The sequence below is a fragment of the Hyperoodon ampullatus genome (genome assembly GCF_949752795.1).
Source record: "Hyperoodon ampullatus genome assembly, chromosome: 2".
Taxonomy (NCBI): domain Eukaryota; kingdom Metazoa; phylum Chordata; class Mammalia; order Artiodactyla; family Ziphiidae; genus Hyperoodon; species Hyperoodon ampullatus.
In genome coordinates, this window is record NC_136915.1 from 52,139,764 (window position 1) to 52,164,788 (window position 25,025).

Here is a 25,025-nt window from a genome sequence, read left to right on the forward strand (position 1 = left end):
TTTAAAATAGTAAAAAACACTTATATAGCACTTACTATCTATCAGGTACTATTTTTAAGAACTTTGCATTGACTAACTCAGTTCCTCTTACAAATCTATGAAGTGAAGGGAAATCTATCATTGTTCCCATTTTACAGTTGGAGAATGGAAGCACAGAGAGGGTAAATGACCAGCCAAATGTTGCAGAGCCACTAATGGGCAGAAACAGGAATTGAGTCCAGGCTTCTGTCAATGGAAGTTATGCTCCTAACCACTGCACTTTGTCATTTTTTGTGGAGAACACAGAGACTGTCATGTTTTACTGTGCCTCATTTCTAACGCTATTCCTCACATCCTATTTTTACGTTGAGTCATTTCTTTCCTTTGAGATTATGTGAAGGAATTTTTGATTTCTGTACCTCAAACCTTTCTCTGCTAGTGCCTGTAACCCAGGAGTTCACTGACAGAACGTATTTCTGGAATCATACTGTATGAACTGGAGCTCTGCCCTGGTATACACTCATTTCTTATTTCATAATGAGGTTTTTCATTTTCACATGGCAACTTCATAAAAAAGACACATACTTGACGTTAAGAAGCTGGTAATTGTTGCAAATAACTTTCTATGCTGGCCTGTGTACAAGAGAGAAAAAAAATATCTATAAGCAGAAGCCAACTGTTGGTGAAGAGCAAAGTGATTCTGCATTAGGTGAAGTTTTCGAGTGTACGACCTCCACAATCCCTGCCAGCTCTTGAAGTCTACAAATACTATGCCCACAAAAAGGGAGAAAAGTACGTTTGATGCCTATCACCCTGAGTTTCTTTCACCTTGCTGTCCTCAACTCTTTTGTTTTGCTGTGGATCATCTGAAGCTGCAACTTTATTTTTTATTTTATTTATTTATTTATTTTTTTGCGGAACGCAGGTCTCTCACTGTTGTGGCCTCTCCCATTGCGGAGCACAGGCTCCAGACGCGCAGGCTCAGTGGCCCTGGCTCACGGGCTTAGCCGCTCCGCGGCATGTGGGATCTTCCCGGACCGGGGCATGAACCCGTGTCCCCTGCATCGGCAGGCGGACTCTGAACCATTGCGCCACCAGGGAAACCCTGAAGCTGCAACTTTAAAAAACCAGAGTAGCTTTTCATAATTCACCTGAAAATTAAATATCAAACAGAACAGCCTCATTTAATTTACATGTAGGGGAAAGAAGATGCCTGCTGAGATAAAATGTATTTGGAAAAGTTTTAGCATTAAAACTGTTAAAAACAGGTTTTAAAATATAATAATGATTAGTGCTTTTTGTCAGCGATTCCTTTTATTTTCCCCTCTGGACATATGGTAAAATAATACTTCCTGGTTGTCTTGTGGTTGAGTAGGGTGATGACCAGTTCTGGCCAGTGAGTTGTGAGCAGAAGTGACACGTGCTACTTCTGGGCTGACAATTAAACTGCTGACATGACACCCTCCAGGTCTCTCTTTTTCCCCTCTGCCATCACATCCAAAAGTCCTACAGAGTGGATGCTTCATCAGCATGGGTTTGGAGCTAAGATGATGATGGTACTGAGAAGAGCCTGGGGTGGACTCATTATGGAAAATAAACTTTTATTGTTTTGAGCCACTGAAACTTTGGGGCAATTTGTTACAATAGCATAACCTAGCGTCTAGCTTCTCTCTCTCACACACATCTCTTACATAGATATATTCAACAGATATAGTCAGATTACTTAGGGACAAGGCCTTATTTACCTAGGTGAAAAACTCAAGACTTTTTTTTTTTTACATAGTAAAGGACTAAAAGAATGTCATCATTTCCATTGCTGGGCTGGATGACATGCTAGGGACTTTGGTCTGGTGGGCAGACAACTCCAGGGCAGTAGAGGGCATAGCAGTGGGGACGGGGAGCCAGATAAGGTCCTGATAGAAACTAGATCTCAGGCTGGTGAATTGGCTTGAAGTGAAGATTCAGAGAGTTTGTACTAATAGGTTGATATTGTATTGCTAAATATGTCTCATAAATATACAACTGATTCTATTTTCACAGATAAGGGATGGGCAGGAGATAGAACTAACATTTATTTGAGTACCTACTAAATGCTAAACATGAGACCAGGTAATTTGCATTTATTATACTACTAAATCCTCAGATTAGCCCTATGAGATTGGTTTTGGCCTGATTTTCCATCAACACATGCTCACAAGTGATTTATCCATTGGTATTATTTCTTCCTATTTTAGGATATTTTCCTTTAGCTCCCAGAATTTGGTTACACTTGGATTATGCTTTGTATTCACTCACAATGTGAGCTTGGGAAGTGCAGTGCTCAGAGCAAGAACCCTGGTCTCATCTTTGGGGAGCCTTTATCTCTGTCCTGGGTCTACTATTAATTCTCTGGGTGCCCTGAGCAAGTTCCTTAACCCCTCTGGGTTTTAGTTTCCTACTCAGTGAAATGATGGTGGTGAATTATATTTCAAAGATACCTCCCACCTCTTAACTCTCTAGGAACTGTCATGATACATCTTCGATAAGTTCTCCATTCTAACCTCAGAGCCTATAGACTGATCAGCTTGTAGACTCAGGTGGACCCATTATCTTGCTTCTGTAAGTATCCCAATGGTGTTAAGAGCAGAGAATGAAAGTTTGGACAGGACACCCTTTAAAGAGAAATTAAACAAGGCTGAGACCTAAATCTGTTTTCTATTTGGGTCTTATCTGACTAGAGATTTCCACATATGAATATAAATATGCTTTGTATCTTATGGGTCAATAGTAAAGGTTATTTTCAAGAAAGAAACTTATCTTTTAATTCTATTACTCTGGTGGGTACAAGTGAAGTAAACAAAAGGAACCCACACTTAAAATAAAAAGATGGTCATACCATTTCAGGAGATCCCCTCCCAGAAAATCGCTGGCAAAGGATCTTGACTGTTGGTAACTGCAGAGGGACCTCAAGCCTCAAGAAGAGGCGGCTCAGCTGAGATTGGAGAAGAAATCTTGAAGAGACAGGATCTTCAGCTCTTTCTGAAGCTTGTCTAATAAGCCAGAACTCAAAAGGCATGACTTGAGTTCTCTTCTGACCAGCAAGAAGTGTCTTCTTTTGTTGTTCCACTTGGCCTCTGGCCAATATCCTGAAACAACAACAGAAATAACAAATTAACAGGGCTCTAAAACAAAATGACTAAACACTAATGCAAGGAAGAAGAAGCCTAGTTGGGCTGGTATCAAAGCATCCACTTTTAAGCCTTGTCCTAAAAGGAACAGGAAAGAACACTTACACTTCAGAGTAAGTATTCAGTCTGGGTATATTCATTAGTTTACAATGTCTCAGGACCTTTTTCTTTAGGAGAAGAAAAGAAGGAAATCATTTCAGAGTACATGCTCTGTTAGAAGCCTCCTTAACATGTATCATCTGTCTTTTACAAAACAATTTTTGATTATATGGGAATTTAGAATAACAAATCTTAGAGACTCATTGGATCTGGGAGGAGTAAGGGGGAAGTAAGATGCAATGTTCAGGGGAATCATTTGAGGTTTGCCAGTGAACTCCTCAGGGAAGCTTCCTTGAAAGCTGATGGGACATATGGAGTGTGGTGTCCACCAGTCCATGCTCAGACCTTCTTATTATCTGTTTCACATCAAAATGTACAGTTAAGGTTTGGCGCCAGCTGGTCAGCACCGCGTTCCTTACCGGAACCTCCCGTGGAGAAACAACACGTGCAAGCGGTGATTATCGCGCCTGGCAGTGGCGGGCAGTTTCGGCCCAAGGTTCCCTAACAATCTGGTGACAGATGAAGCCAGCTTCCTTTGGGACTGTATCAAAAGGAACAAGTCTTCTGTTCAAGTTTGAACTCCTGATGGAAGATCTTGCAAGCCAGAGTAAAGATTTGGGATTTTATTCTAATTGTTTTTGAAAACCATTGCAATGTTTTAAGTGGAATTAGTTGCCAACATTTGAAAATAGGGAGATTTCACATTTAAAACAAATTCGGGAGATACACCAGAAATATAGCTAGACGTGGAACAACTCCTACAGAACACCTACTGAACGCTGGCAGAAGACCTCAGACCACCCAAAAGGCAAGAAACTCCCCACGTACCCGGTAAGGGCAAAGCGGAGAGATTCCCGCACAGAGGATCGGTGCCGACCGGCACTCACCAGCCCGAGAGGCTTGTCTGCTCGCCCGGCGGGCAGGCGGCGCTGGAAGCTGAGGCTCGGGCTTCGGTCAGAGCGCAGGGAGAGGACTGGGGCTGGCGGCGAGAACTCAGCCTGAAGGGGGCTAATGCGCCACAGCTAGCCGGGAGGGAGTCTGGGAAAACTCTGGAGCTGCCGAAGAGGCAAGAGACTATTTCTTCCCTCTTGGTTTCCTGGTGCACGAAGAGAGGGGATTAAGAGCGCTGCTTAAAGGAGCCCCACAGACGGGCGCAAGCCGCGGCTGAAAGCGCGGAGCCCAGAGACGGGCATGGGACGCTGGGGCTGCTGCTGCCGCCGCCAAGAGGCCTGTGTGCGAGCGCAGGTCACTGTCCACGCCGCCCTTCCGGGAGCCTGTACAGCCCGTCACTGCCGGGGTCCCAGGATCCAGAGACGGCTTCCCTGGGAGAACGCACGGCGCGCCTCGGGCTGGTGCAACGTCACGCTGACCTCTGCCGCTGCAGGCTCGCCCCACACTCTGTGCCCCTCCCTCCCCCCCGGCCTGAGTGAGCCAGAGTCCCGGAAGCGGCTGCTCCTTTAACCCTGTCCTGTCTGAACGAAGAACAGACGCCCTCCGGCGACTTACACGCAGAGGCGGGGCCAAATCCAAAGCTGAGACTCGGGAGCTGTGGGAACAAAGAAGAGAAAGGGAAATCTCTCCCAGCAGCCTCAGCAGCAGTGGATTAAAGTTCCACAATCAACTTGATGTACCCTGCATCTGTGGAATACATGAATAGACAACAAATCATCCCAAATTGAGGAGCCAGGAGTCAGTGCTGTGCCTCTGAGGTGGGAGAGCCAACTTCAGGATACTGGTCCACAAGAGACCTCCCAGCTCCACATAATATCAAACGGCGAAAATCTTCCAGAGATCTCCATCTCAACACCAGCACCCAGCTTCACTCAACGACCAGCAAGCTACAGTGCTGGACACCCTATGCCAAACAACTAGCAAGACAGGAACACAACGCCACCCATTAGCAGAGAGGCTGCCTAAAATCATAAAAAGTCCACAGACACCCCAAAACACACCACCAGACGTGGACCTGCCCACCAGAAAGACAAGATCCAGCCTAATCTGCCAGAACACAGGCACTAGTCCCCTCCACCAGGAAGCCTACACAACCCACTAAACCAAACTTAGTCACTAGAGACAGACACCAAAAACAACAGGAACTACGAACCTGCAGCCTGCAAAAAGGAGACCCCAAACACACTAACATAAGCAAAATGAGAAGACAGAAAAACACGCAGCAGGAGAAGGAGCAAGATAAAAACCCACCAGACCTAACAAATGAAGAGGTAATAGGCAGTCTACCTGAAAAAGAATTCAGAATAATGATGGTAAAGATGATCCAAGATTCTATTTCCAAGATCCAAAATCTTGGAAATAGAATAGACAAAATGCAAGAAACAGTTAACAAGGACCTAGAAGAACTAAAGATGAATCAAGCATCGATTAAAAACACAATAAATGAAATGAAAAATACTCTAGATGGGATCAATAGCAGAATAACTGAGGCAGATGAACGGATAAGTGAGGTGGAAGATAAAATAGTGGAAATAACTGCTGCAGAGCAAAATAAAGAAAAAAGAATGAAAAGAACAGAGGACAGTCTCAGAGACCTCTGGGACAACATTAAACGCACCAACATTCAAATTATAGGGGTTCCAGAAGAAGAAGAGAAAAAGAAAGGGACTGAGAAAATATTTGAAGAGATTATAGTTGAAAACTTCCCTAATATGGGAAAGGAAATAGTTAATCAAGTCCAGGAGGCACAGAGAGTCCCATACAGAATAAATCCAAGGAGAAATACGCCAAGACACATATTAATCAAACTGTCAAAAATTAAACACAAAGAAATCATATTAAAAGCAGCAAGGGAAAAACAACAAATAACACACAAGGGAATCCCCATCAGGATAACAGCTGATCTCTCAGCAGAAACTCTACAAGCCAGAAGGGAGTGGCAGGACATAATTAAAGTGATGAAGGAGAAAAACCTACAACCAAGATTACTCTACCCAGCAAGGATCTCATTCAGCTTTGATGGAGAAATTAAAACGTTTACAGACAAGCAAAAGCTGAGAGAGTTCAGCACCACCAAACCAGCTTTACAACAAATGCTAAAGGAAATTCTCTAGGCAAGAAACACAACGAAGGAAAAGACCTACAATAACGAACCCAAAACAAAATTAGAAAATGGGAATGGGAACATACATATCAGTAATTACCTTAAATGTAAATGGACTAAATGCTCCCACCAAAAGACACAGATTGGCTGAATGGATACAAAAACAAGACCCATATATATGCTGTCTACAAGAGACCCACTTCAGACCTAGAGACACATACAGACTGAAAGTAAGGGGATGGAAAAACATATTCCATGCAAATGGAAACCAAAAGAAAGCTGGAGTAGCAATTCTTATATCAGACAAAATAGACTTTAAAATAAAGACTATTAGAGGAGACAAAGAAGGACACTATATAATGATCAAGGGATCGATCCAAGAAGAAGATATAAAAATTGTAAATATTTATGCACCCACCATAGGAGCACCTCAATACATAAGGCAAATACTAACAGCCATAAAAGGAGAAATCGACAGTAACACAATCATAGTAGGGGACTTTAACACCCCACTTTCACCAATGGACAGATCATCCAAAATGAAAATAAATAAGGAAACACAAGCTTTAAATGATACATTAAACAAGATGGACTTAATTGATATTTATAGGACATTCCATCCAAAAACAACAGAATACACATTTTTCTCAAGTGCTCATGGAACATTCTCCAGGATAGATCATATCTTGGGTCACAAATCAAGCCTTGGTAAATTTAAGAAAATTGAAATTGTATCAAGTATCTTTTCTGACCACAATGCTATGAGACTGGATATCAATTACAGGAAAAGAGCTGTAAAAAATACAAACACATGGAGGCTAAACAATACACTACTTAATAACGAAGTTATCACTGAAGAAATCAAAGAGGAAATTAAAAAATACCTAGAAACAAATGACAATGGAGACACGATGACCCAAAACCTATGGGATGCAGCAAAAGCAGTTCTAAGAATGAAGTTTATAGCAATACAATCCCACCTTAAGAAACAGGAAACATCTCGAATAAACAACCTAACATTGCACCTAAAGCAATTAGAGAAAGAAGAACAAAAAACCCCCAAAGTTAGCAGAAGGAAAGAAATCATAAAAATCAGATCGGAAATAAATGGAAAAGAAATGAAGGAAACGATATCAAAGATCAATAAAACTAAAAGCTGGTTCTTTGAGAAGATAAATAAAATTGATAAACCATTAGCCAGACTCATCAAGAAAAAAAGGGAGAAGACTCAAATCAATAGAATTAGAAGTGAAAAAGGAGAAGTAACAACTGACACTGCAGAAATACAAAAGATCATGAGAGATTATTACAAGCAACTCTATGCCAATAAAATGGACAACCTGGAAGAAATGGACAAATTCTTAGAAATGCACAACCTGCCAAGACTGAATCAGGAAGAAATAGAAAATATGAACAGACCAATCACAAGCACTGAAATTGAAACTGTGATAAAAAATCTTCCATCAAACAAAAGCCCAGGACCAGATGGCTTCACAGGCGAATTCTATCAAGCATTTAGAGAAGAGGTAACACCTATCCTTCTCAAACTCTTCCAAAATATAGCAGAGGGAGGAACACTCCCAAACTCATTCTACGAGGCCACCATCACCTTGATAGCAAAACCAGGCAAGGATGTCACAAAGAAAGAAAACTACAGGCCAATATCACTGATGAACATAGATGCAAAAATCCTCAACAAAATACTAGCAAAGAGAATCCAATAGCACATTCAAAGGATCATACACCATGATCAAGTGGGGTTTATTCCAGGAATGCAAGGATTCTTCAATATACGGAAATCAATCAACGTGATACACCATATTAAAAAATTGAAGGAGAAAAACCATATGATCATCTCAATAGATGCAGAGAAAGCTTTTGACAAAATTCAACACCCATTTATGATAAAAGCCCTGCAGAAAGTAGGCATAGAGGGAACTTTCCTCAACATAATAAAGGCCATATATGACAAACCCACAGCCAGCATTGTCCTCAAAGGTGAAAAACTGAAACCATTTCCACTAAGATCAGGAACAAGACAAGGTTGCCCACTCTCACCACTCTTATTCAACATAGTTTTGGAAGTTTTCGCCACAGCCATCAGAGAATAAAAGGAAATAAAAGGAATTCAAATCGGACAAGAAGAAGTAAAGCTGTCACTGTTTGCAGATGACATGATACTATACATAGAGAATCCTAAAGATGCTACCAGAAAACTACTAGAGCTAATCAATGAATTTGTAAAGTAGCGGGATACAAAATTAATGCACAGAAATCTCTGGCATTCCTATATACTAATGATGAAAAATCTGAAAGAGAAATCAAGGAAACACTCCCATTTACCATTGCAACAAAAAGAATAAAATATCTAGGAATAAACCTACCTAAGGAGACAAAAGACCTGTATACAGAAAATTATAAGACACTGATGAAAGAAATTAAAGATGAATCAAATAGATGGAGAGATATACCATGTTCTTGGATTGGAAGAATCAACATTGTGAAAATGACTCTACTACCCAAAGCAATCTACAGATTCAATTCAATCCCTATCAAACTACCACTGGCATTTTTCACAGAACTAGAATAAAAAATTTCACAATTTGTATGGAAACACAAAAGACCCCAAATAGCCAAAGCAATCTTGAGAATGAAAAATGGAGCTCGAGGAATTAGGCTCCCTGACTTCAGACTATACTACAAAGCTACAGTAATCAAGACTGTGTTCTACTGGCACAAAAACAGAAAGATAGATCAATGGATCAGGATAGAAAGCCCAGAGATAAACCCACGCACATATGGCCAACTTATCTTTGATAAAGGAGGCAGGAATGTACAGTGGAGAAAGGACAGTCTCTTCAATAAGTGGTGCTGGGAAAACTGGACAGGGACATGTAAAAGTATGAGATTAGATCACTCCCTAACACCATACACAAAAATAAGCTCAAAATGGATTAAAGACCTAAATGTAAGGCCAGACACTATCAAACTCTTAGAGGAAAACATAGGCAGAACACTCTATTACATACATCACAGCAAGATCCTTTTTGATCCACCTCCTAGAGTAATGGAAATAAAAACAAAAATAAACACATGGGACCTAATGAAACTTAAAAGCTTTTGCATAGCAAAGGAAACCATAAACAAGACCAAAAGACAACCCTCAGAATGGGAGAAAATATTTTCAAATGAAGCAACTGATAAAGGATTAATCTCCAAAATTTATAAGCAGCTCATGCAGCTCAATAACAAAAAAACAAACAACCCAATCCAAAAATGGGCAGAAGACCTAAATAGACATTTCTCCACAGAAGATATACAGACTGCCAACAAACACATGAAAGGATGCTCAACATCTTTACTCATTAGAGAAATCCAAATCAAAACTACAATGAGATATCATCTCACACCAGTCAGAATGGCCATCAACAAAAAATCTAGAAACAATAAATGCTGGAGAGGGTGTGGAAAAAAGGCAACAGTCTTACACTGCTGGTGGGAATGTGAATTGGTACAGCCACTATGGAGAACGGTATGGAGATTCCTTAAAAAACTACAAATAGAACTACCATATGACCCAGCAATCCCACTACTGGGCATATACCCTGAGAAAACCATAATTCAAAAAGAGTCATGTACCAAAATATTCATAGCAGCCCTATTTACAATAGCCCAGAGATGGAAACAACCTAAGTGTCCATCATCGGATGAATGGATAAAGAAGATGTGGCACATATATACAATGGAATATTACTCAGCCATAAAAAGAAACGAAATTGAGCTATTTGTAATGAGGTGGATGGACCTAGAGTCTGTCATACAGAGTGAAATAAGTCAGAAAGAGAAAGACAAATACTGTATGCTGACACATATATATGGAATTTAAGAAAAAAATGTCATGAAGAACATAGGGGTAAGATAGGAATAAAGACACAGATCTACTAGAGAATGGACTTGAGGATATGGGGAGGGGGAAGGGTAAGCTGTGACAAAGTGAAAGAGTGGCATGGACATATATACACTACCAAACGTAAGGTAGATAGCTAGTGGGAAGCAGCCGCATAGCACAGGGAGATCAGCTAGGTGCTTTGTGACCGCCTGGAGGGGTGGGATAGGGAGGGCGGGAGGGAGACGCAAAAGGGAGGGGATATGGGAACATATGTATATGTATAACTGATTAAATTTGTTAAATAAAAAAACAAACAAAAAAACCAAAACAAACAAAATGTACAGTTAACAAATAATACCCCTTCAACCACAATAGAAAACAGCCCAACAACTCTTAGGATACACACATTGGGTTAGTCAGGGCTGCCCCTTGTCATCTGTTCTAAGGACCAGTCTCTAAGGTTTCTCCTGGGGAGGCCATGGATATAGGACAGGGACTGGTCTCCAGTTGGTACAGAGCTGCAGTAGACATTTTCCTGGTTGGGAATCTTAAAGAAACAAAGACAAATAGTAGTAAGGATCAGAAGGGATGGGTGAAGAGAAAGAAAAAAGGGAGAATATGAGTGAGTCAACAAATTCTTTTTTAAAAAATAAATTTATTTATTTATTTATTTATGGCTGCACTGGGTCTTTGTTGCTGTGCCTGGGCTTTTCTCTAGTTGTGTCGAGTGGGGGCTACTCTTCGTTGCAGTGCTTGGGCTTCTCATTGCGGTGGCTCCTCTTGTTGTGGATCACAGGCTCTAGGCGCGCAGGTTTCAGTAGTTGTGGCACGTGGGCTCAGTAGTTGTGGCTCGTGGGCTCTAGAGTGCAGGCTCAGTAGTTGTGGTGCACAGGCTTAGTTGCTCTGCAGCATGTGGAATCTCCCTGGACCAGGGCTCGAACCCATGTCCCCTGCACTGGCAGGTGGATTCTTAACCACTGCACCACCAGGGAAGTCCGAGTCAACAAATACTTAAAACACATTCACAGTTCCAAATGACTTCAGCCCATGTGGTCATTGAGTCATTGAATCCCCACAGAAGAGAAAGGTTACCTCAACATTAACTTCATCATTATGCAGTTAACACAAGTTTGCTAAATAAATGGACAATTAGACACTTTTTCTTTTGTGCAATAAAGAAGGTGTTGGTGACAAAGAAAAAATAGGTAGACCATAAGATGTTTATAGGCAAATGGAGGGCTATTATTAGAGATAGGGCTAACCTTGGGCTGTTTCAATTAGCAGATTCAAGAAGAGCAGCAAAGGCAATTGTGAGCTTTGTCAAGAATGGAATAGAAGAGATTAAAACACCTAGAATATTACACCCCAAGAGCAATGTTATTAAAGGTTACAACGGAATAAATGATGGAACAAGGGTCAATGATAAAATCCCATTCCCTCATGCCACGGTGTATGATGTAGTAATAATGTTTTTTATTTTCTGTATTTTATGATGGTTTGACATCTTGGGGGCCTTGCTGGCTGGAGGAGACTGCCCCTTCAAGGGCTAAGTAATTCCTAGAGATAGTAAGCAGCTTGCCTGCTAATACATCTTTAATATGTGAACCAACCAATCCTAAGTCCATATCTCTAACCACCTCCTTTATCTAACTCTCACACACCAAGCCAATATTTCCCTTGCCCTAAATCTACCCAGGTCCAGATATAAGACTGGGGACAGCCCCTCTTTGGGCCTCCAGTGGGCCCAAAGCCCACTGGAATTGTTCAAACCAGCCAGTTCTGATCTGCATTACCTTTCCCATGGAAACCCCAGTAAAGGCTGTGGTCTGTGCTCTCCCCTCACTCCTCTGCCTTCTGATTGACTTTTGTGCTTCCACATGTGGCCCTGCATGGTGTGGCATGCCCCCTTTTCACTGTGAAATGTAAATAATACATTCTTTCAAAGGCAGTTGCCTCTATATGTGTCACCTTGCCATACTTGATTAAGTTAAAATCCTGGGTACAAATTGAATCACATGGCTATTTTTAATGTCAAGTAATTGAAAGGAGACATTATCAGAAGGATTCACTGAAAACTGAGTGTCTGTACTCAATTGATAGTTATATTGAGTAACCTATCAGTATGAATAGCAACCTACAGATGCTGTATAGTCATGAAACATTTTAAAGAAAAATCAAGAGGGTCTCTAGAGTGGGCAGAGTGAGCAGCAGTGGCAGAGCATTCTAAAATAAGCATAATAATAACATGACATATATTGGGCACATACTCTCTACAAGGTACCATTATGAGTACTTTGTTTATATCATTCAATTTAATCCGTACAACAACCCTATAAGGTAGGTAGTATTTGTACCATTTTATATTTGGAATGCTGAGGCTTACAGAAGTTAAGTAACTGTATTCCTTCATTTAAGAAATACTTATGGCTTGCCTAGGCTAGGCCAGGCACTGTGATAGGCCCTACAGTGAATAAAACAGATATGGCCTCTGCTCTCACAGAGCTTGCAGATGATGAGAGGTATGACAAGTGACTGTGACAGTACACCATGGGATGGTAAGGGACACTATTAGAACAGCCCATGGGTCCATCTAACCTGGACTTGGTGGTCCAGGTCTGGAAACAATGACATTTAAGTCTAGGCTTGAAAGATGAGGTAGATTTGGATAGGCTAAGGAGTGGAGACTTCCGTGATAGACGGAATGGGAATAAAGGGGAATAAAGAGGAGAAGAGAAGAAGGAAGAGTACAGGAAAAGGAAACTGGATGTAGAAAACCTCAAAGGTGCACGTGCCTAAAAGAGAGTAATGGATGCTCTCAGAGCATCACTTAAGTTTTTGGAAAGACAAAAGGCAAGGCTGGAGAGGGAGGCAGGAGAAAGGAGATGAATAGCCTTAACTCTTGTTAGTATTTGTGCTTTATCCTGAGGGCAGTGGGGAGTCATGGTAATGTTTTTAGTAGATCTAGCACTAGGCTAGACTTGCCCAAAATTTACTTCCTAGTAAATTGTGCAGATAAGATTTGGACCCTGCTTTTCACCTTTCCTCTGGGATAAGAACTATTCCACAGTCTGTCCACAGAACAGTTTCATTCTGCAAGGTATTTAGTTAGGTATTTCAGGCATAGTGTTCTCAGAACAATACGTTTCTTTATAAATTCCTTGTAATATAAAATATTTATATTTTCAGGTACATATAAATATTTTCTGCCTCTGAGAATTGATACACTTCTATATTACAGTATTCTAAAGATGCATTTATCAACACATCATTCTCATGGAGTCAAGGTGTTCTTTAGTCCCTTTATTCCCATTTATACAGAAAATTTATTCAGTGACTTTATCTTTGGCACTAGAGATACAGGTGAACAAGACAGGTATGATTGCTGACAGCCCCTCATAGATCTTTTGGCCTAGACATTACAGACTAAATTTTATGGCCTTGCCTATGGAAAGGGGAAAATATATTGTGCTCCCAGGAATGCTGTGAAGAATGAATGCCATATGTATTTTAAATATTTTGTATATTGTACAACTATATTATGAATTTGTTTGCTATTTTCTGTGTGTCTCCTTCCAAAAGATCTATGAGGGGTGGACAGAAGAACAATATCAACATAATGGTTACTGAAAACCTTTAAAGGTATTTTTTCAAAAAAATTTTCCTTAGAGTATATACCCCACTAGAGACATACAGTGAAGTTATTCTGTTTTAAAGTTATTTACAATAGTTCCATGCTCTTTGGTTTTGCTGTCAATTAATACATAGGTTCATGTGGTAGCTAGTCTCCAAGGCAGCCCCAGTGATCCCTGCCTCCTAGTACTCATGTTCTTGTGCAGGCCTTCCCCTCCACACTTAATTAGAATTAGTCTGGATAACCAATAGAAGAACACTGTACAAGTGATGGTATGCCACTTCTGAGATTAGGTTATTAAGACATTGGGGCTTCAGTTTTGGTTGTGCACACACACACTCACTCTCTCTCTCTCTTTCTGGGATAACTTATCTTGGGAAAGCCAGATACCATGTCACAAGCAGCCCTATGGAGAGGCCCAAATTGAAAAGAGACAATATCTCTGGCCACAGCCAGCAAGTAACTGAGGCCTCTGTCAATAGCCACTGAAAGGGGCCAAGAAGTGGATCTTCTAGCCCTGGGTAAGCCTTCAGGTGACTGCATTCCTGCTAACATTTGGCATGAAATTTTATGGGAGACCTTGAGCGAGAACTACTCATCTAAGCCATTCCTGGATTCTTGTCCCTCAGAAACAGTGAGAGATAATATATGGTTATTGGTTTAAGTGGTCACCTTTTCAGACAATTTTTTATGCAGCAATAGATAACTAAAACAGACTTACTTTATTTTGTTTTCAATTTTTAGGGCTTGATATTTTTAAACATTTAAGTTAGTTTTATATTTATGTAAAATATTTAAATAGTTTCAAAGCCAAATCTACAGAACAAGACTTAGTCAGAGATTTGTGGTTTCTATTCTTGATCCCTCCATTATATTCCCTCTAGTCCCAATAGGTAACCATGTTTTTTAAAAAAACTTTTTATTAATTCCTTCATTTTTAAAAACATAAGCAATAATAGATATTTGGAAGCATAATCTACATACTTTTCTTCACTTTGCTTTTGTTTAATTAATAGTACATCTAGCTATATTATTCCATACAATGATATATAGTATGGATATAACCATACAATTATATGTATGTCTATGTGTGTATATATATGTGTATATATATGATTCATATATATAGTGATATTCTTCATTACTTTCTACAGTTTTATTAAAGTTTTTATAATACTCCATGTATGGATGTACCTTAGTTTTTTCAACCTGTCCCTTATTGATGGAAATTTAGGTTGTTTACCCTCAGACTGGGAGGAAATATTTGCAAATGAAGCAACTGACAAAGGATTAATCTCCAAAATTTATAAGCAGCTCATGCAGCTCAATAACAGAAAAACAAACAACTCAATCCAAAAATGGGCAGAAGACCTAAATAGGCATTTCTCCACAGAAGATATACAGACTGCCAACAAACACATGAAAGGATGCTCAACATCTTTACTCATTAGAGAAATGCAAATCAAAACTACAATGAGATATCATCTCACACCAGTCAGAATGGCCATCATCAAAAAATCTAGAAACAATAAATGCTGGAGAGGGTGTGGAAAAAAGGGAACACTCTTGCACTGCTGGTGGGAATGTGAATTGGTACAGCCACTATGGAGAACAGTATGGAAGTTCCTTAAAAAGCTACAAATAGAACTACCATATGACCCAGCAATCCCACTACTGGGTATATACCCTGAGAAAACTCTAATTCAAAAAGAGTCATGTACCAAAATATTCATTGCAGCTCTATTTACAATAGCCAGGAGGTGGAAACAACCTAAATGTCCATCATCGGATGAATGGATAAAGAAGATGTGGCACATATATACAACGGAATATTACTCAGCCATAAAAAGAAACGAAATTGAGCTATTTGTAATGAGGTGGATGGACCTAGAGTCTGTCATACAGAGTGAAGTAAGTCAGAAAGAGAAAGACAAATACCGTATGCTAACACATATATATGGAATTTAAGGAAAAAAATGTCATGAAGAACCTAGGGATAAGACAGGAATAAAGCCACAGACCTACTAGAGAATGGACTTGAGGATATGGGGAGGGGGAAGGATAAGCTGTGACAAAGCGAGAGAGTGGCATGGACATATATACACTACCAAATGTAAAATAGATAGCTAGTGGGAAGTAGCCACATAGCACAGGGAGATCCACTCGGTGCTTTGTGACCACCTAGAGGGGTGGGATAGGGAGGGTGGGAGGGAGGGAGACACAAGAGGGAAGAGATATGGGAACGTATGTATATGTATAACTGATTCACTTTGTTATAAAGCAGAAACTAACACACCATTGTAAAGCAATTTTACTCCAATAAAGATGTAAAAAAAAAAAAAGAAATTTAGGTTGTTTACAGTTTTTGATATAATAAGTAATGCTGCAACGAATACCTTCTACATAAATTGTTAAACATATTTCCAGTATACCTTCGGGATAGATTTCTGAATGTGAGATTTTCATGTCAAAAAATTCATACATAAGTAGTTTTGCTGATTATTGCCTAATTTCCTTCCAAAGTGGTTGTTCCATTTAAAATTTCCTCTACCTTCTAACAAAGTATGTTGTTAATTTTCTGGACTTTTGCCAGTGTAATAGGTGAGAAATTATATCTCAAGGTGGTTTTAACTCTCATTCCTTTTATTAAGAGCAAGACTATATCTTTTGATATGTTTAAGGGTCATTTATATTTATCATTCTGTGACCTGTCTGTTCCTATATTTTGTTCATTTTTCTAATAGTTTACTGTCTTTTTTCTTCTTAAATTTTAGATAGAAGATTCTATCTGTTAGGGATATATTTATGATATAAGTTGCAGATATTTTCCCCAGTTTGTTAAGTATCTATGTGCTTTGCTGATGGTGGTTCTGGCCACATATGTGTAATCAAAATTATCACATTTTTTCTTATTGTATCTTCATGTTGAGTCACAGTTGAGAAAATTTTCCCTTATCTCAGATTATAGAGGAAATTTCCCATTTTCTTGTACTACCATGCAGTTATTTTTTATATTAAATCCCTGATCCATTTGGAATACATCCTGGTATACATCGTTACATGTATAATATGTGAGGAATATACACGATTTAAAATTTTCTCTGTGGCTAGATAATCCTATATTGCTTATTAAAAAGTCTATGTTTTCCCTACTAATTTGTGATGTCATCTTTATTATACACAAAATTTCAATATGCCATTGGGTCTATTTCTTCACTTTTTTTTTTCAAGTCTATTAGTCTCATCTATTTATGTGCCAAAATTATACTATTTTAGAGACAGAGCTTTTACATTTTATATCTGGTAATGCTAGCCATTTATCCACTGCTTTTCTATTCAGGGTTTTACTGACTATTCTTGCTTTTTTATTATTTCAAATTAACTTTATAACCAATTTGATGATTTACAAAACAAAAATCTTATACTATTTTTACTGGAATCACATTAAGTTTATAAATTACCTCAGGAAGGATTGACATGTTGATTTTGTTCATGTTTTTTCCCATTCTTCGGGATTGTGGTAAAATACACATGACATAAAATTCATTATCCTCACCATTTTTAAGTGCACAGTTCAGTGGTATTAAGCCTACTCATGTTATTGTGTAACCATCACCACCATGCATCCACAGAACTCTTTTTATCATACAAAACTGAAACTCTATACCTATTAAACAACTGCCTATTCCCTCCTCCCCTCATGCTCTGGCACCACCATTCTACTTTCTGTCCCTATGTTTTGACTACTCTGAGTATCTTGTATAAGTGGAACCATACAGTATTTGCCTTTTTGTAACAGGCTTATTTTACTTAGCAAATGTGAAAATTATCCGTGTTGTAGCCTGTATCAGACTTTCCTACATTTTTAAGGCTGAATAATATTCCATTGTAGGCATACACCACATTTTGCTTATCCATTCATCTGTTGATGGACATTTGGGTTTCTTCTCCATTTTAGCTATTGTGAATAATGCTGCTATGAACATGGCTGTACAAATATCTCCTTGAGACCTTCCTTTCAACTCTTTTGTGTATTACCAGAAGTGGACTAGCTGGACCTAATGGTAATTCTATTTTTAACTTTTTGAGAAACTGCTGCACAGCAGCTGCACCATATACATTCTCACCAACAGTGCACAAGGGTTCCAATTTCTCTACATCCTTGCCAACATTTGTTATTTTCTGGTTTTTTTTTCCTTTCTTTCAATTTTTTTAGTAGCTATCCTAATGCGTGTGAGGTGGTACCTCATTATAGTTTTGATTTGCATTTCACTAATGTGATAGTGATGTTGAATATCTTTTCATGTGCTTATTGGTCATTGTGTATCTTCTTTGGAGAAATGTCTATGCAAGTCCTTTGCCCATTTTTGAATCAGGTTGTTTTGTTGTTGTTGAGCTTTAGGAGTTGTCTATATATTCTGGACATTAATTCCCTTATCAGATTTATGTTTTGCACATAGTTTCTCCCATTCTGTGGGCTGCCTTTCTACTCTCCTGATAGTGTCTTTTGATGCACAGCATTTAAAAATTTTCATGAAATCCAGTTGTCAATTTTTTATTCTGGTGCCTGTGCCTTTGGGGTCAGATCCAAGAAATCATTGCCAGATCTAATGTGAAGGTTTTCCCCTATTTTTCCTTTCAAGGGTTTTATAGATTTAGATCTTAAATTTAAGTCATAGATTCGTTTTGAGTTAATTTTTGTATATGGTGATCATACTTTTGTATACAGATATCCAGTTTTCCCAGTACCATTTGTTGAAAAAAAAGTCTTTTTCCAATTGAATCATCTTGGCATCCTTGTCAAAAAATCATTTCAGGCTTCCCTGGTGGCACAGTGGTTACGAATCCGCCTGCCAATGCAGGAGACATGGGTGTGAGCCCTGGTCTGGGAAGATCCCACATGCCACGGAGCAACTAAGCCCGTGAGCCACAACTACTGAGCCTGCACTCTAGAGCCTGCGAGCCACAACTACTGAACCCACACACCGCAACTACTAAAGCCTGCACGCCCTAGAGCTCATGCTCTGCAACAAGAGAAGCCACCGCAATGAGAAGCCCACGCACCACAACGAAGAGTAGCCCCTGCTCCCCGCAGCTAGAAAAAGCCCACGCACAGCAATGAAGACCCAACACAGCCAAAAATAAATAAATAAATCTAAAAAAAATCATTTCAGCATATATGTGAAGGTGTATTTTTGGACTCCCTATTCTATTCCATTGGTCCATATGTCTCTCTTTATGCCAGTACTATACCACTTTGATTATTGTATCTTTACAGTTAGTTTTGAAATCAGAAAGTATAAGTCCTCCAGCTTTGGTCTTTTTCAGGATTGTTTTGGATATTCAAGGTCCCTTGAGATTCCATATGAATTTTAGGATGAGTTTTTACATTTATACAAAAAAGGTCATTGGGATTTGGATAGAAATTGATGATGTTAATTTTTTCTGTACAAGAATATAATAGCATACCTTTCCATCATTCAAATATACTCATGTTTTTCAAGAGTATTTTATATTTTTCCTCATAAATGTTTGGACATTATTTCTTGTTCAGTTTATACCTATGTATCTGATTTATTTATTTAGTTAATTTAGTTAAGTATCTATTTGCTATTGTAAATGGTGTTTTCCATTTTATTTTCTAACTAGTTTTTGTACGTACGTATGTGTGTGTGTGTGTGTGTGTGTGTATATATATATATATATATATATATATATATATATATATGAAAACCATTGATTTGTGGATATTGATGCTATAACTCTATTTTGCCAAATTCTCTTACTGTTCTTTTTTAAAATAAATTTATTTATTTATTTATTTATTTATTTATGGCTGCATTGGGTCTTTGTTGCTGCACGTGGGCTTTCTCTAGTTGCAGCGAACGGGGGATACTCTTTGTTGCAGTGCAAAGGCTTCTCACCGTGGTGGCTTCTCTTGTTGCAGAGCATGAGCTCTAGGCACGTGGGCTTCAGTAGTTGTGGCTCACGGGCTCTAGAGCACAGGCTCAGTAGTTGTGGTGCAGAGGCTGTGTTGCTCCGTGGCATGTGGGATCTTCCCGGACCAGGGATCAAACCCGTGTCTCCTGCATTGGCAGGCAGATCCTTAACTATTGGGCCATCAGGGAAGTCCCTCTTACTGTTTTAATAGTTTCTTCATTAGAAATTGTGACAGTTTATATATATAATCTTACCATCTGAAAAGAGATTTTCCTCCTTTTTAATTATTATGCCTGGATTGCTTTCGCTTGTTTAATTATATTAGCTAATACCTCCAACATAATATTAAAACCCAGCAGAGATATTGGGTACTTTGACTTCTCCTGACTCTGATGTGAAAGACTCTAGTGTTTCTCCATTAAATAATATGTTGGCTTTGGGTTAATATAGAGGGAGACGCATTTTGGAAACAAAAATGAATATTCTCAAGGAATTTACAGACTCATGGAAGGACATAGACAAGGAAACAAACTATTTTAATAGTATAATAACATCTGCCATATGCACAGATTGATGTAGATGTATCTTAGAAAAGGAAGTTTTGGTGGTGAGACAATGATGTTTCTCTCTCTCTCTCTCTTTTTTTTTTTTTTATGTTACATGGGCCTCTCACTGTTGTGGCCTCTCCCGTTGCGGAGCACAGGATCCAGACACACAGGCTCAGCAGCCATGGCTCACGGGCCCAGCCGCTCTGTGGCATGTGGGATCTTCCCGGTCCGGGGCACTAACCCGTGTCCCCTGCATCAGCAGGTGAACTCTCAACCACTGTGCCACCAGGGAAGCCCACAATGATGTTTCTTGATAGACTTGATATCTGTGTTGAGACCCCAATGTAATTAGGAGTTAAATAGAGAAGGAGGGAAGAGAATTTCACATAAAAGTAATTGCATGGTCAAAGGATAGGAGATAAAAAGAAGCAGAACTCTATTTGGGACATAGAAGTTCAGTTTAGTGAAAGGTGGGGATTGAAGGGAAGTAGACAGTGAACAGAATTGAGTTGGTACAGTAAGTCAAGGAGTTTGAATTTTCTACTAGGGCAGTGATGATTAAACAATGGTGTTCAAGTGTTTTAAGTAGGGGATACACTTGACCAGTGGTTTTGAAATTCCTCCTAAAAGAGGTAGCATATATATATCCCTGCCCCATTGGTGGTGTGCTTTGCCATGTGGCTTGCTTTGGCCAGTGGGATGTTAGTGGATATGACATAAGCAAAGACTTAAAATGTACTTGTGGTTGAGTAATGCAGTTGTGTTTGTCCTCTTGAAATGTTTCCATTACCATGAGAAGAGCTTGCCTTGAGGAGCCCATTGGATTCAGAACAATAAGAAAAACAGAGCAGACCTGAACCAAATCTGCAGTCTGGAGCCAAGCCTTGAAAGTCCTACTGTAATAAGTAAAAGCTGTCTTACTCACATATGTGGTGTGAACAAAAACGACTATTGTTATAAACCACTGAGTATTGGGCTTGCTTGTCCCACAGCATTGTTGTTATCACAGCTGACCAATAAAGAGAAGAAAACACAGAAAAATAAGTCCTGTTTTAAGATAATTAAAATCTTCCTACTGATGTGTAATAGTGGTCTGACTAGGATGATGGCAGAAGAAACATAAGTAAGAGGACACTTTGAGAGACATAAAAAGGATGGAATTTAAAGGGCTCAGTGATTAGTTGGATATCAGAGTTAGGGATGGAGAAGAGGAAAGCATGTCCGGATTTCTTGCTTATGCAACTGGGAGAGTTGTGGGACCTTTCTGTGAGACACAGACCACTGGAAGAAGAACAGGATCAAAGGTTTGGCTTTGAACTTGTTGAATCTCAGCTGCCAATGCACAGTCAAGTGGAAATGTTCCTGACATCTGTCTATTCATCTATAAAATGAGGATAACATCATGTGTCTCTACCTACCTCAACGGCTGTTGTGGAGAACAAACAAGATAAAACATGCAAAAGGACTTTGAAAAGAACATACTACCAATCAACTGTGATAATTATTAAAATTAAAACATGAACACTTTCATTTTCATGCTGCCAGATGCAAAAAGCACACTTTCATTTTATTTTTGAAACTGTGGTACTGAGTCTGTTTCTAGTCATACTTTTTTTTTTATTTTTTGAGAGAAGGCAGAGCTGATGCTTCTGAGAAACAGTGTAAACAACATATATGTATTTTCAAAGACATGGAAGGAGAGAATTTAGAGACAAAAGGTCCTAGGGCTGGCAGTGAGAAGAGCCAGGCTCTAACTGTGAGACCTTGAACCATCATTTAAGCTCTCTTGGCCTCTTATTCTTCATTTGTGAAATGAAAGTTTGTATTTGTTGATTTCTAAGCTACCTTACTGTTCTTGAATACATGAAACTATGGATTCTCTTAACATTTTCAGCTTTACTTACCTCCTACTAACGATAGTCTTCAAATTTATCTGTAATTTACAATAGAGTTTCATACTTGCCTGTCCTCACCCATGTTGGCTCAAGTCTCTATCAGCTACTTTTCTTTTAGAGCAAATTCAGCTGGTCCAAATTGCCTGTTACATCCCAAGGAGGAAGGCTTATTTTCATCTGTGTATGAGGAATAAGGATCTAGAAGGAGTTCTGATTGGTTTACTTCTTTCACTGTGGCAGGATTCCCTTTACCACTTAGTCAAGGTGGTAATGAGGGTCTCTGTACCAGGCAACTGTGGCTGCCACCTGGCCACCAAGAACCATACACTCGGCAGACAGAACTCATTAGGCCCCCACTTCCTATGAGGTATTGCTGTGTTTGGTGGCTGGGTATTAGCCCTGCTGAGCCTCCCATCAGAAACCTCCTTGAATACTGGGAGAGGAGGGACAAATCATCTCCCTCTGGCACTACAGAGCTAGCAAAGAATCCAGATTGTGGGGGTCCAAGAACAGCCTACCCAATGAATATTCTTCCTTTTACAATGGCTAATCCAGAAACTGTACCCCAAATGGGTAACTTGATGTGATAGGGGGAGTGTCAAGAAACAAAATTTCATTTATAAGAGAAAAACTAGAAGTGACTTAAATGCCCATCAATAAGGGATTAGTTAAATGAGCTATATTATATCCACATAAAAGAATGAATACAGTTTGGGGATTAAGGATCTAGAACCTGGGCCTCAACTGTGGCTCTGCCACTTCTCAGCCTTATGACCTGGGCAACACACTTGACCTCTTTGTTTTTCAGTTCCTTCATCTATGATCTGAAGATAATAAGAGTTCCTACCTCACTGGGTGCTTGGGGAGTAGTAAGTTAGTTAATATATGTAAAGAGCTTAGAATAGTGCCTGTCACATAGTAAATGTTATGTAAGTGTTAGTTCTGATTATGACTCTCATAGAGACATTAAACATGATACTTAGGATGAATTTTTTGAAGCCGGGGGAGAATTCTTGATATGGAGTGAATAGACCAGGATAATAAAGAGTATATACATGATGGTTCATATCCAGTGTCCATGCATGGAAGAAAGAAGAGAAAGAAATATACCACTATTTGATTGAATTTTAATTTCTTCTTATTTATATTCTTCCATTTTACAAAATTTCTACATGAGTATATAATATTTTATAATTAGAAGGCTCAATAAAAATTTTAGGAAGGAAAAAGAGAAGTCCACAGTGTTTGAGACCTTGCAGAACATGGCCTGAGGTCCATTGGTGGACTGGTAACCACTCCAAAGTTTAATCTTTGCAGAGTTCTCATGAGCAAAAGATCCCCAATCCACAGGCTTTTATATTCTCATGACTGGAAACTAGTGAGCATCTGAGTGATTTAGTAAGGGCTATTAAAATTATAAACTAAAAATAGTTATGTTAGTGTTTACTGCAGACTCTAATTCAGTATTCTACTAAAATATCTGGCTGTTACTTCATGCTTGGCAGCACTGCAAAACTCCTCTATATGTCTGTTTAATTGCAACTTCAGAAATTTTTGGAAATGGTACTTTGTTACCAATGAATCATTAGTTTGTCTTGATTTGGGTCCAGTTTTCAATTGCTGCTACTCTTGCTTTTTAATTACAAAGTAATAATCATTTAGATTCATCATTACCAAGTTAGTTTGTTGTGGATTGTTTGGTTGATTCTTAACAGAGTGCAGTGATAATATATTTATATCAAGATAGTTTAAGGCTGATAATTTTTTGATACCTAGACATATTTCATTGGATTTTGAACATAAATGATCTTTTCCTGTAATGTTAAAGCAAACGAACCCTCCCCCTCTAGCACACCCCAAATTTGCATGTATGGTGACATCACTGTATAATTATCGCTGAGTTAGTCACAGATAGAATAGGCTGACCAATTCAGTTAGTGGTCAGCAAAGATGCAATATACAAAATGGCCTTAAAATTCATTTTCAGATAAAAAAATGATTCTAATTCTATCTGATGCAAGATGTGTTAATTACCATTAGTAGAAATGTGTGTTGGTGTGAGTCTATGTTTCTGACCTAACTCTGAATTTTCCTAGCCAATTACCAAGAAAAATTCAGGTATTTGTTACTCACTTTGCCATCTAGAAATCTGCAACTTAGTGCTCCTGTTAGGAGTTACTGGTTGTCCTCTGGTTTCTGGTTTTTCTCTGGGTGCTTGCTCTTTTCCACATCATCTGGGTCATGATTGATTTGATGATCTGTGGGATTAGTAGAAGCTGGGGGGTCTCTGTTAATCTGCTTTGCAGTACCAGTCACTGATTTCTGGAGTACTGTTTGAGTTTCTGCCTTCAAGTTCTCATTCTCCTTGCTGAGAAGAAACAGTTTTGCACTTTGTTACTCAGGGCAGACTCCATCTGCACTAGGCTGGCATAAGAAAAGGAAGGTATTAGCATGGTGTTGGGAACATTGGTAAATTAGCATGGCGTAATGAAGGAGTAAATGTTGGTTATTTGTCTAGGGATCATTTACCATAGAGAGACCATGTTATTCTCTTCTCAGGCTTTATCTTCCATATACTCATAATCTGCCCATCTGCTCCAAACCCTTACTGTAAGAAATGGCAGTGTCAAAGATGAACCGTAAAGGTTATCACATATCTTTTGTACTTACAAGCCTAACAGATATTTTCAGTGTTTGCAACTAGAAAAGGAAGAAAGTCAAGGCAGTTTGTCAGCTCCAGTTCTGCTCTATGTCTCTCCTTAATTGCCTCACCGTGAGCCTTCTTTTTCTCTCAGTAGTCTTCCATTTAATTTTAATATTAA

The 25,025-nt window shown here is 39.1% G+C and overlaps 1 protein-coding gene across 1 annotated transcript in view; it reads right to left on the reverse strand.

The window, feature by feature from the left end:
- The window catches only part of LOC307064399 (uncharacterized protein C1orf87), a gene marked incomplete at both ends in the record, with an annotated part of 94,645 nt that overhangs the window by 43,740 nt on the left and 25,880 nt on the right, over nucleotides 1-25,025 (reverse strand). The window contains 9 exon segments of the mRNA XM_079720926.1: nucleotides 776-845; nucleotides 1,064-1,130; nucleotides 2,855-2,988; nucleotides 2,991-3,065; nucleotides 3,068-3,104; nucleotides 10,596-10,601; nucleotides 10,605-10,736; nucleotides 24,337-24,378; nucleotides 24,382-24,567. Coding sequence (XP_079577052.1) covers nucleotides 776-845; nucleotides 1,064-1,130; nucleotides 2,855-2,988; nucleotides 2,991-3,065; nucleotides 3,068-3,104; nucleotides 10,596-10,601; nucleotides 10,605-10,736; nucleotides 24,337-24,378; nucleotides 24,382-24,567 — 749 coding nt within the window.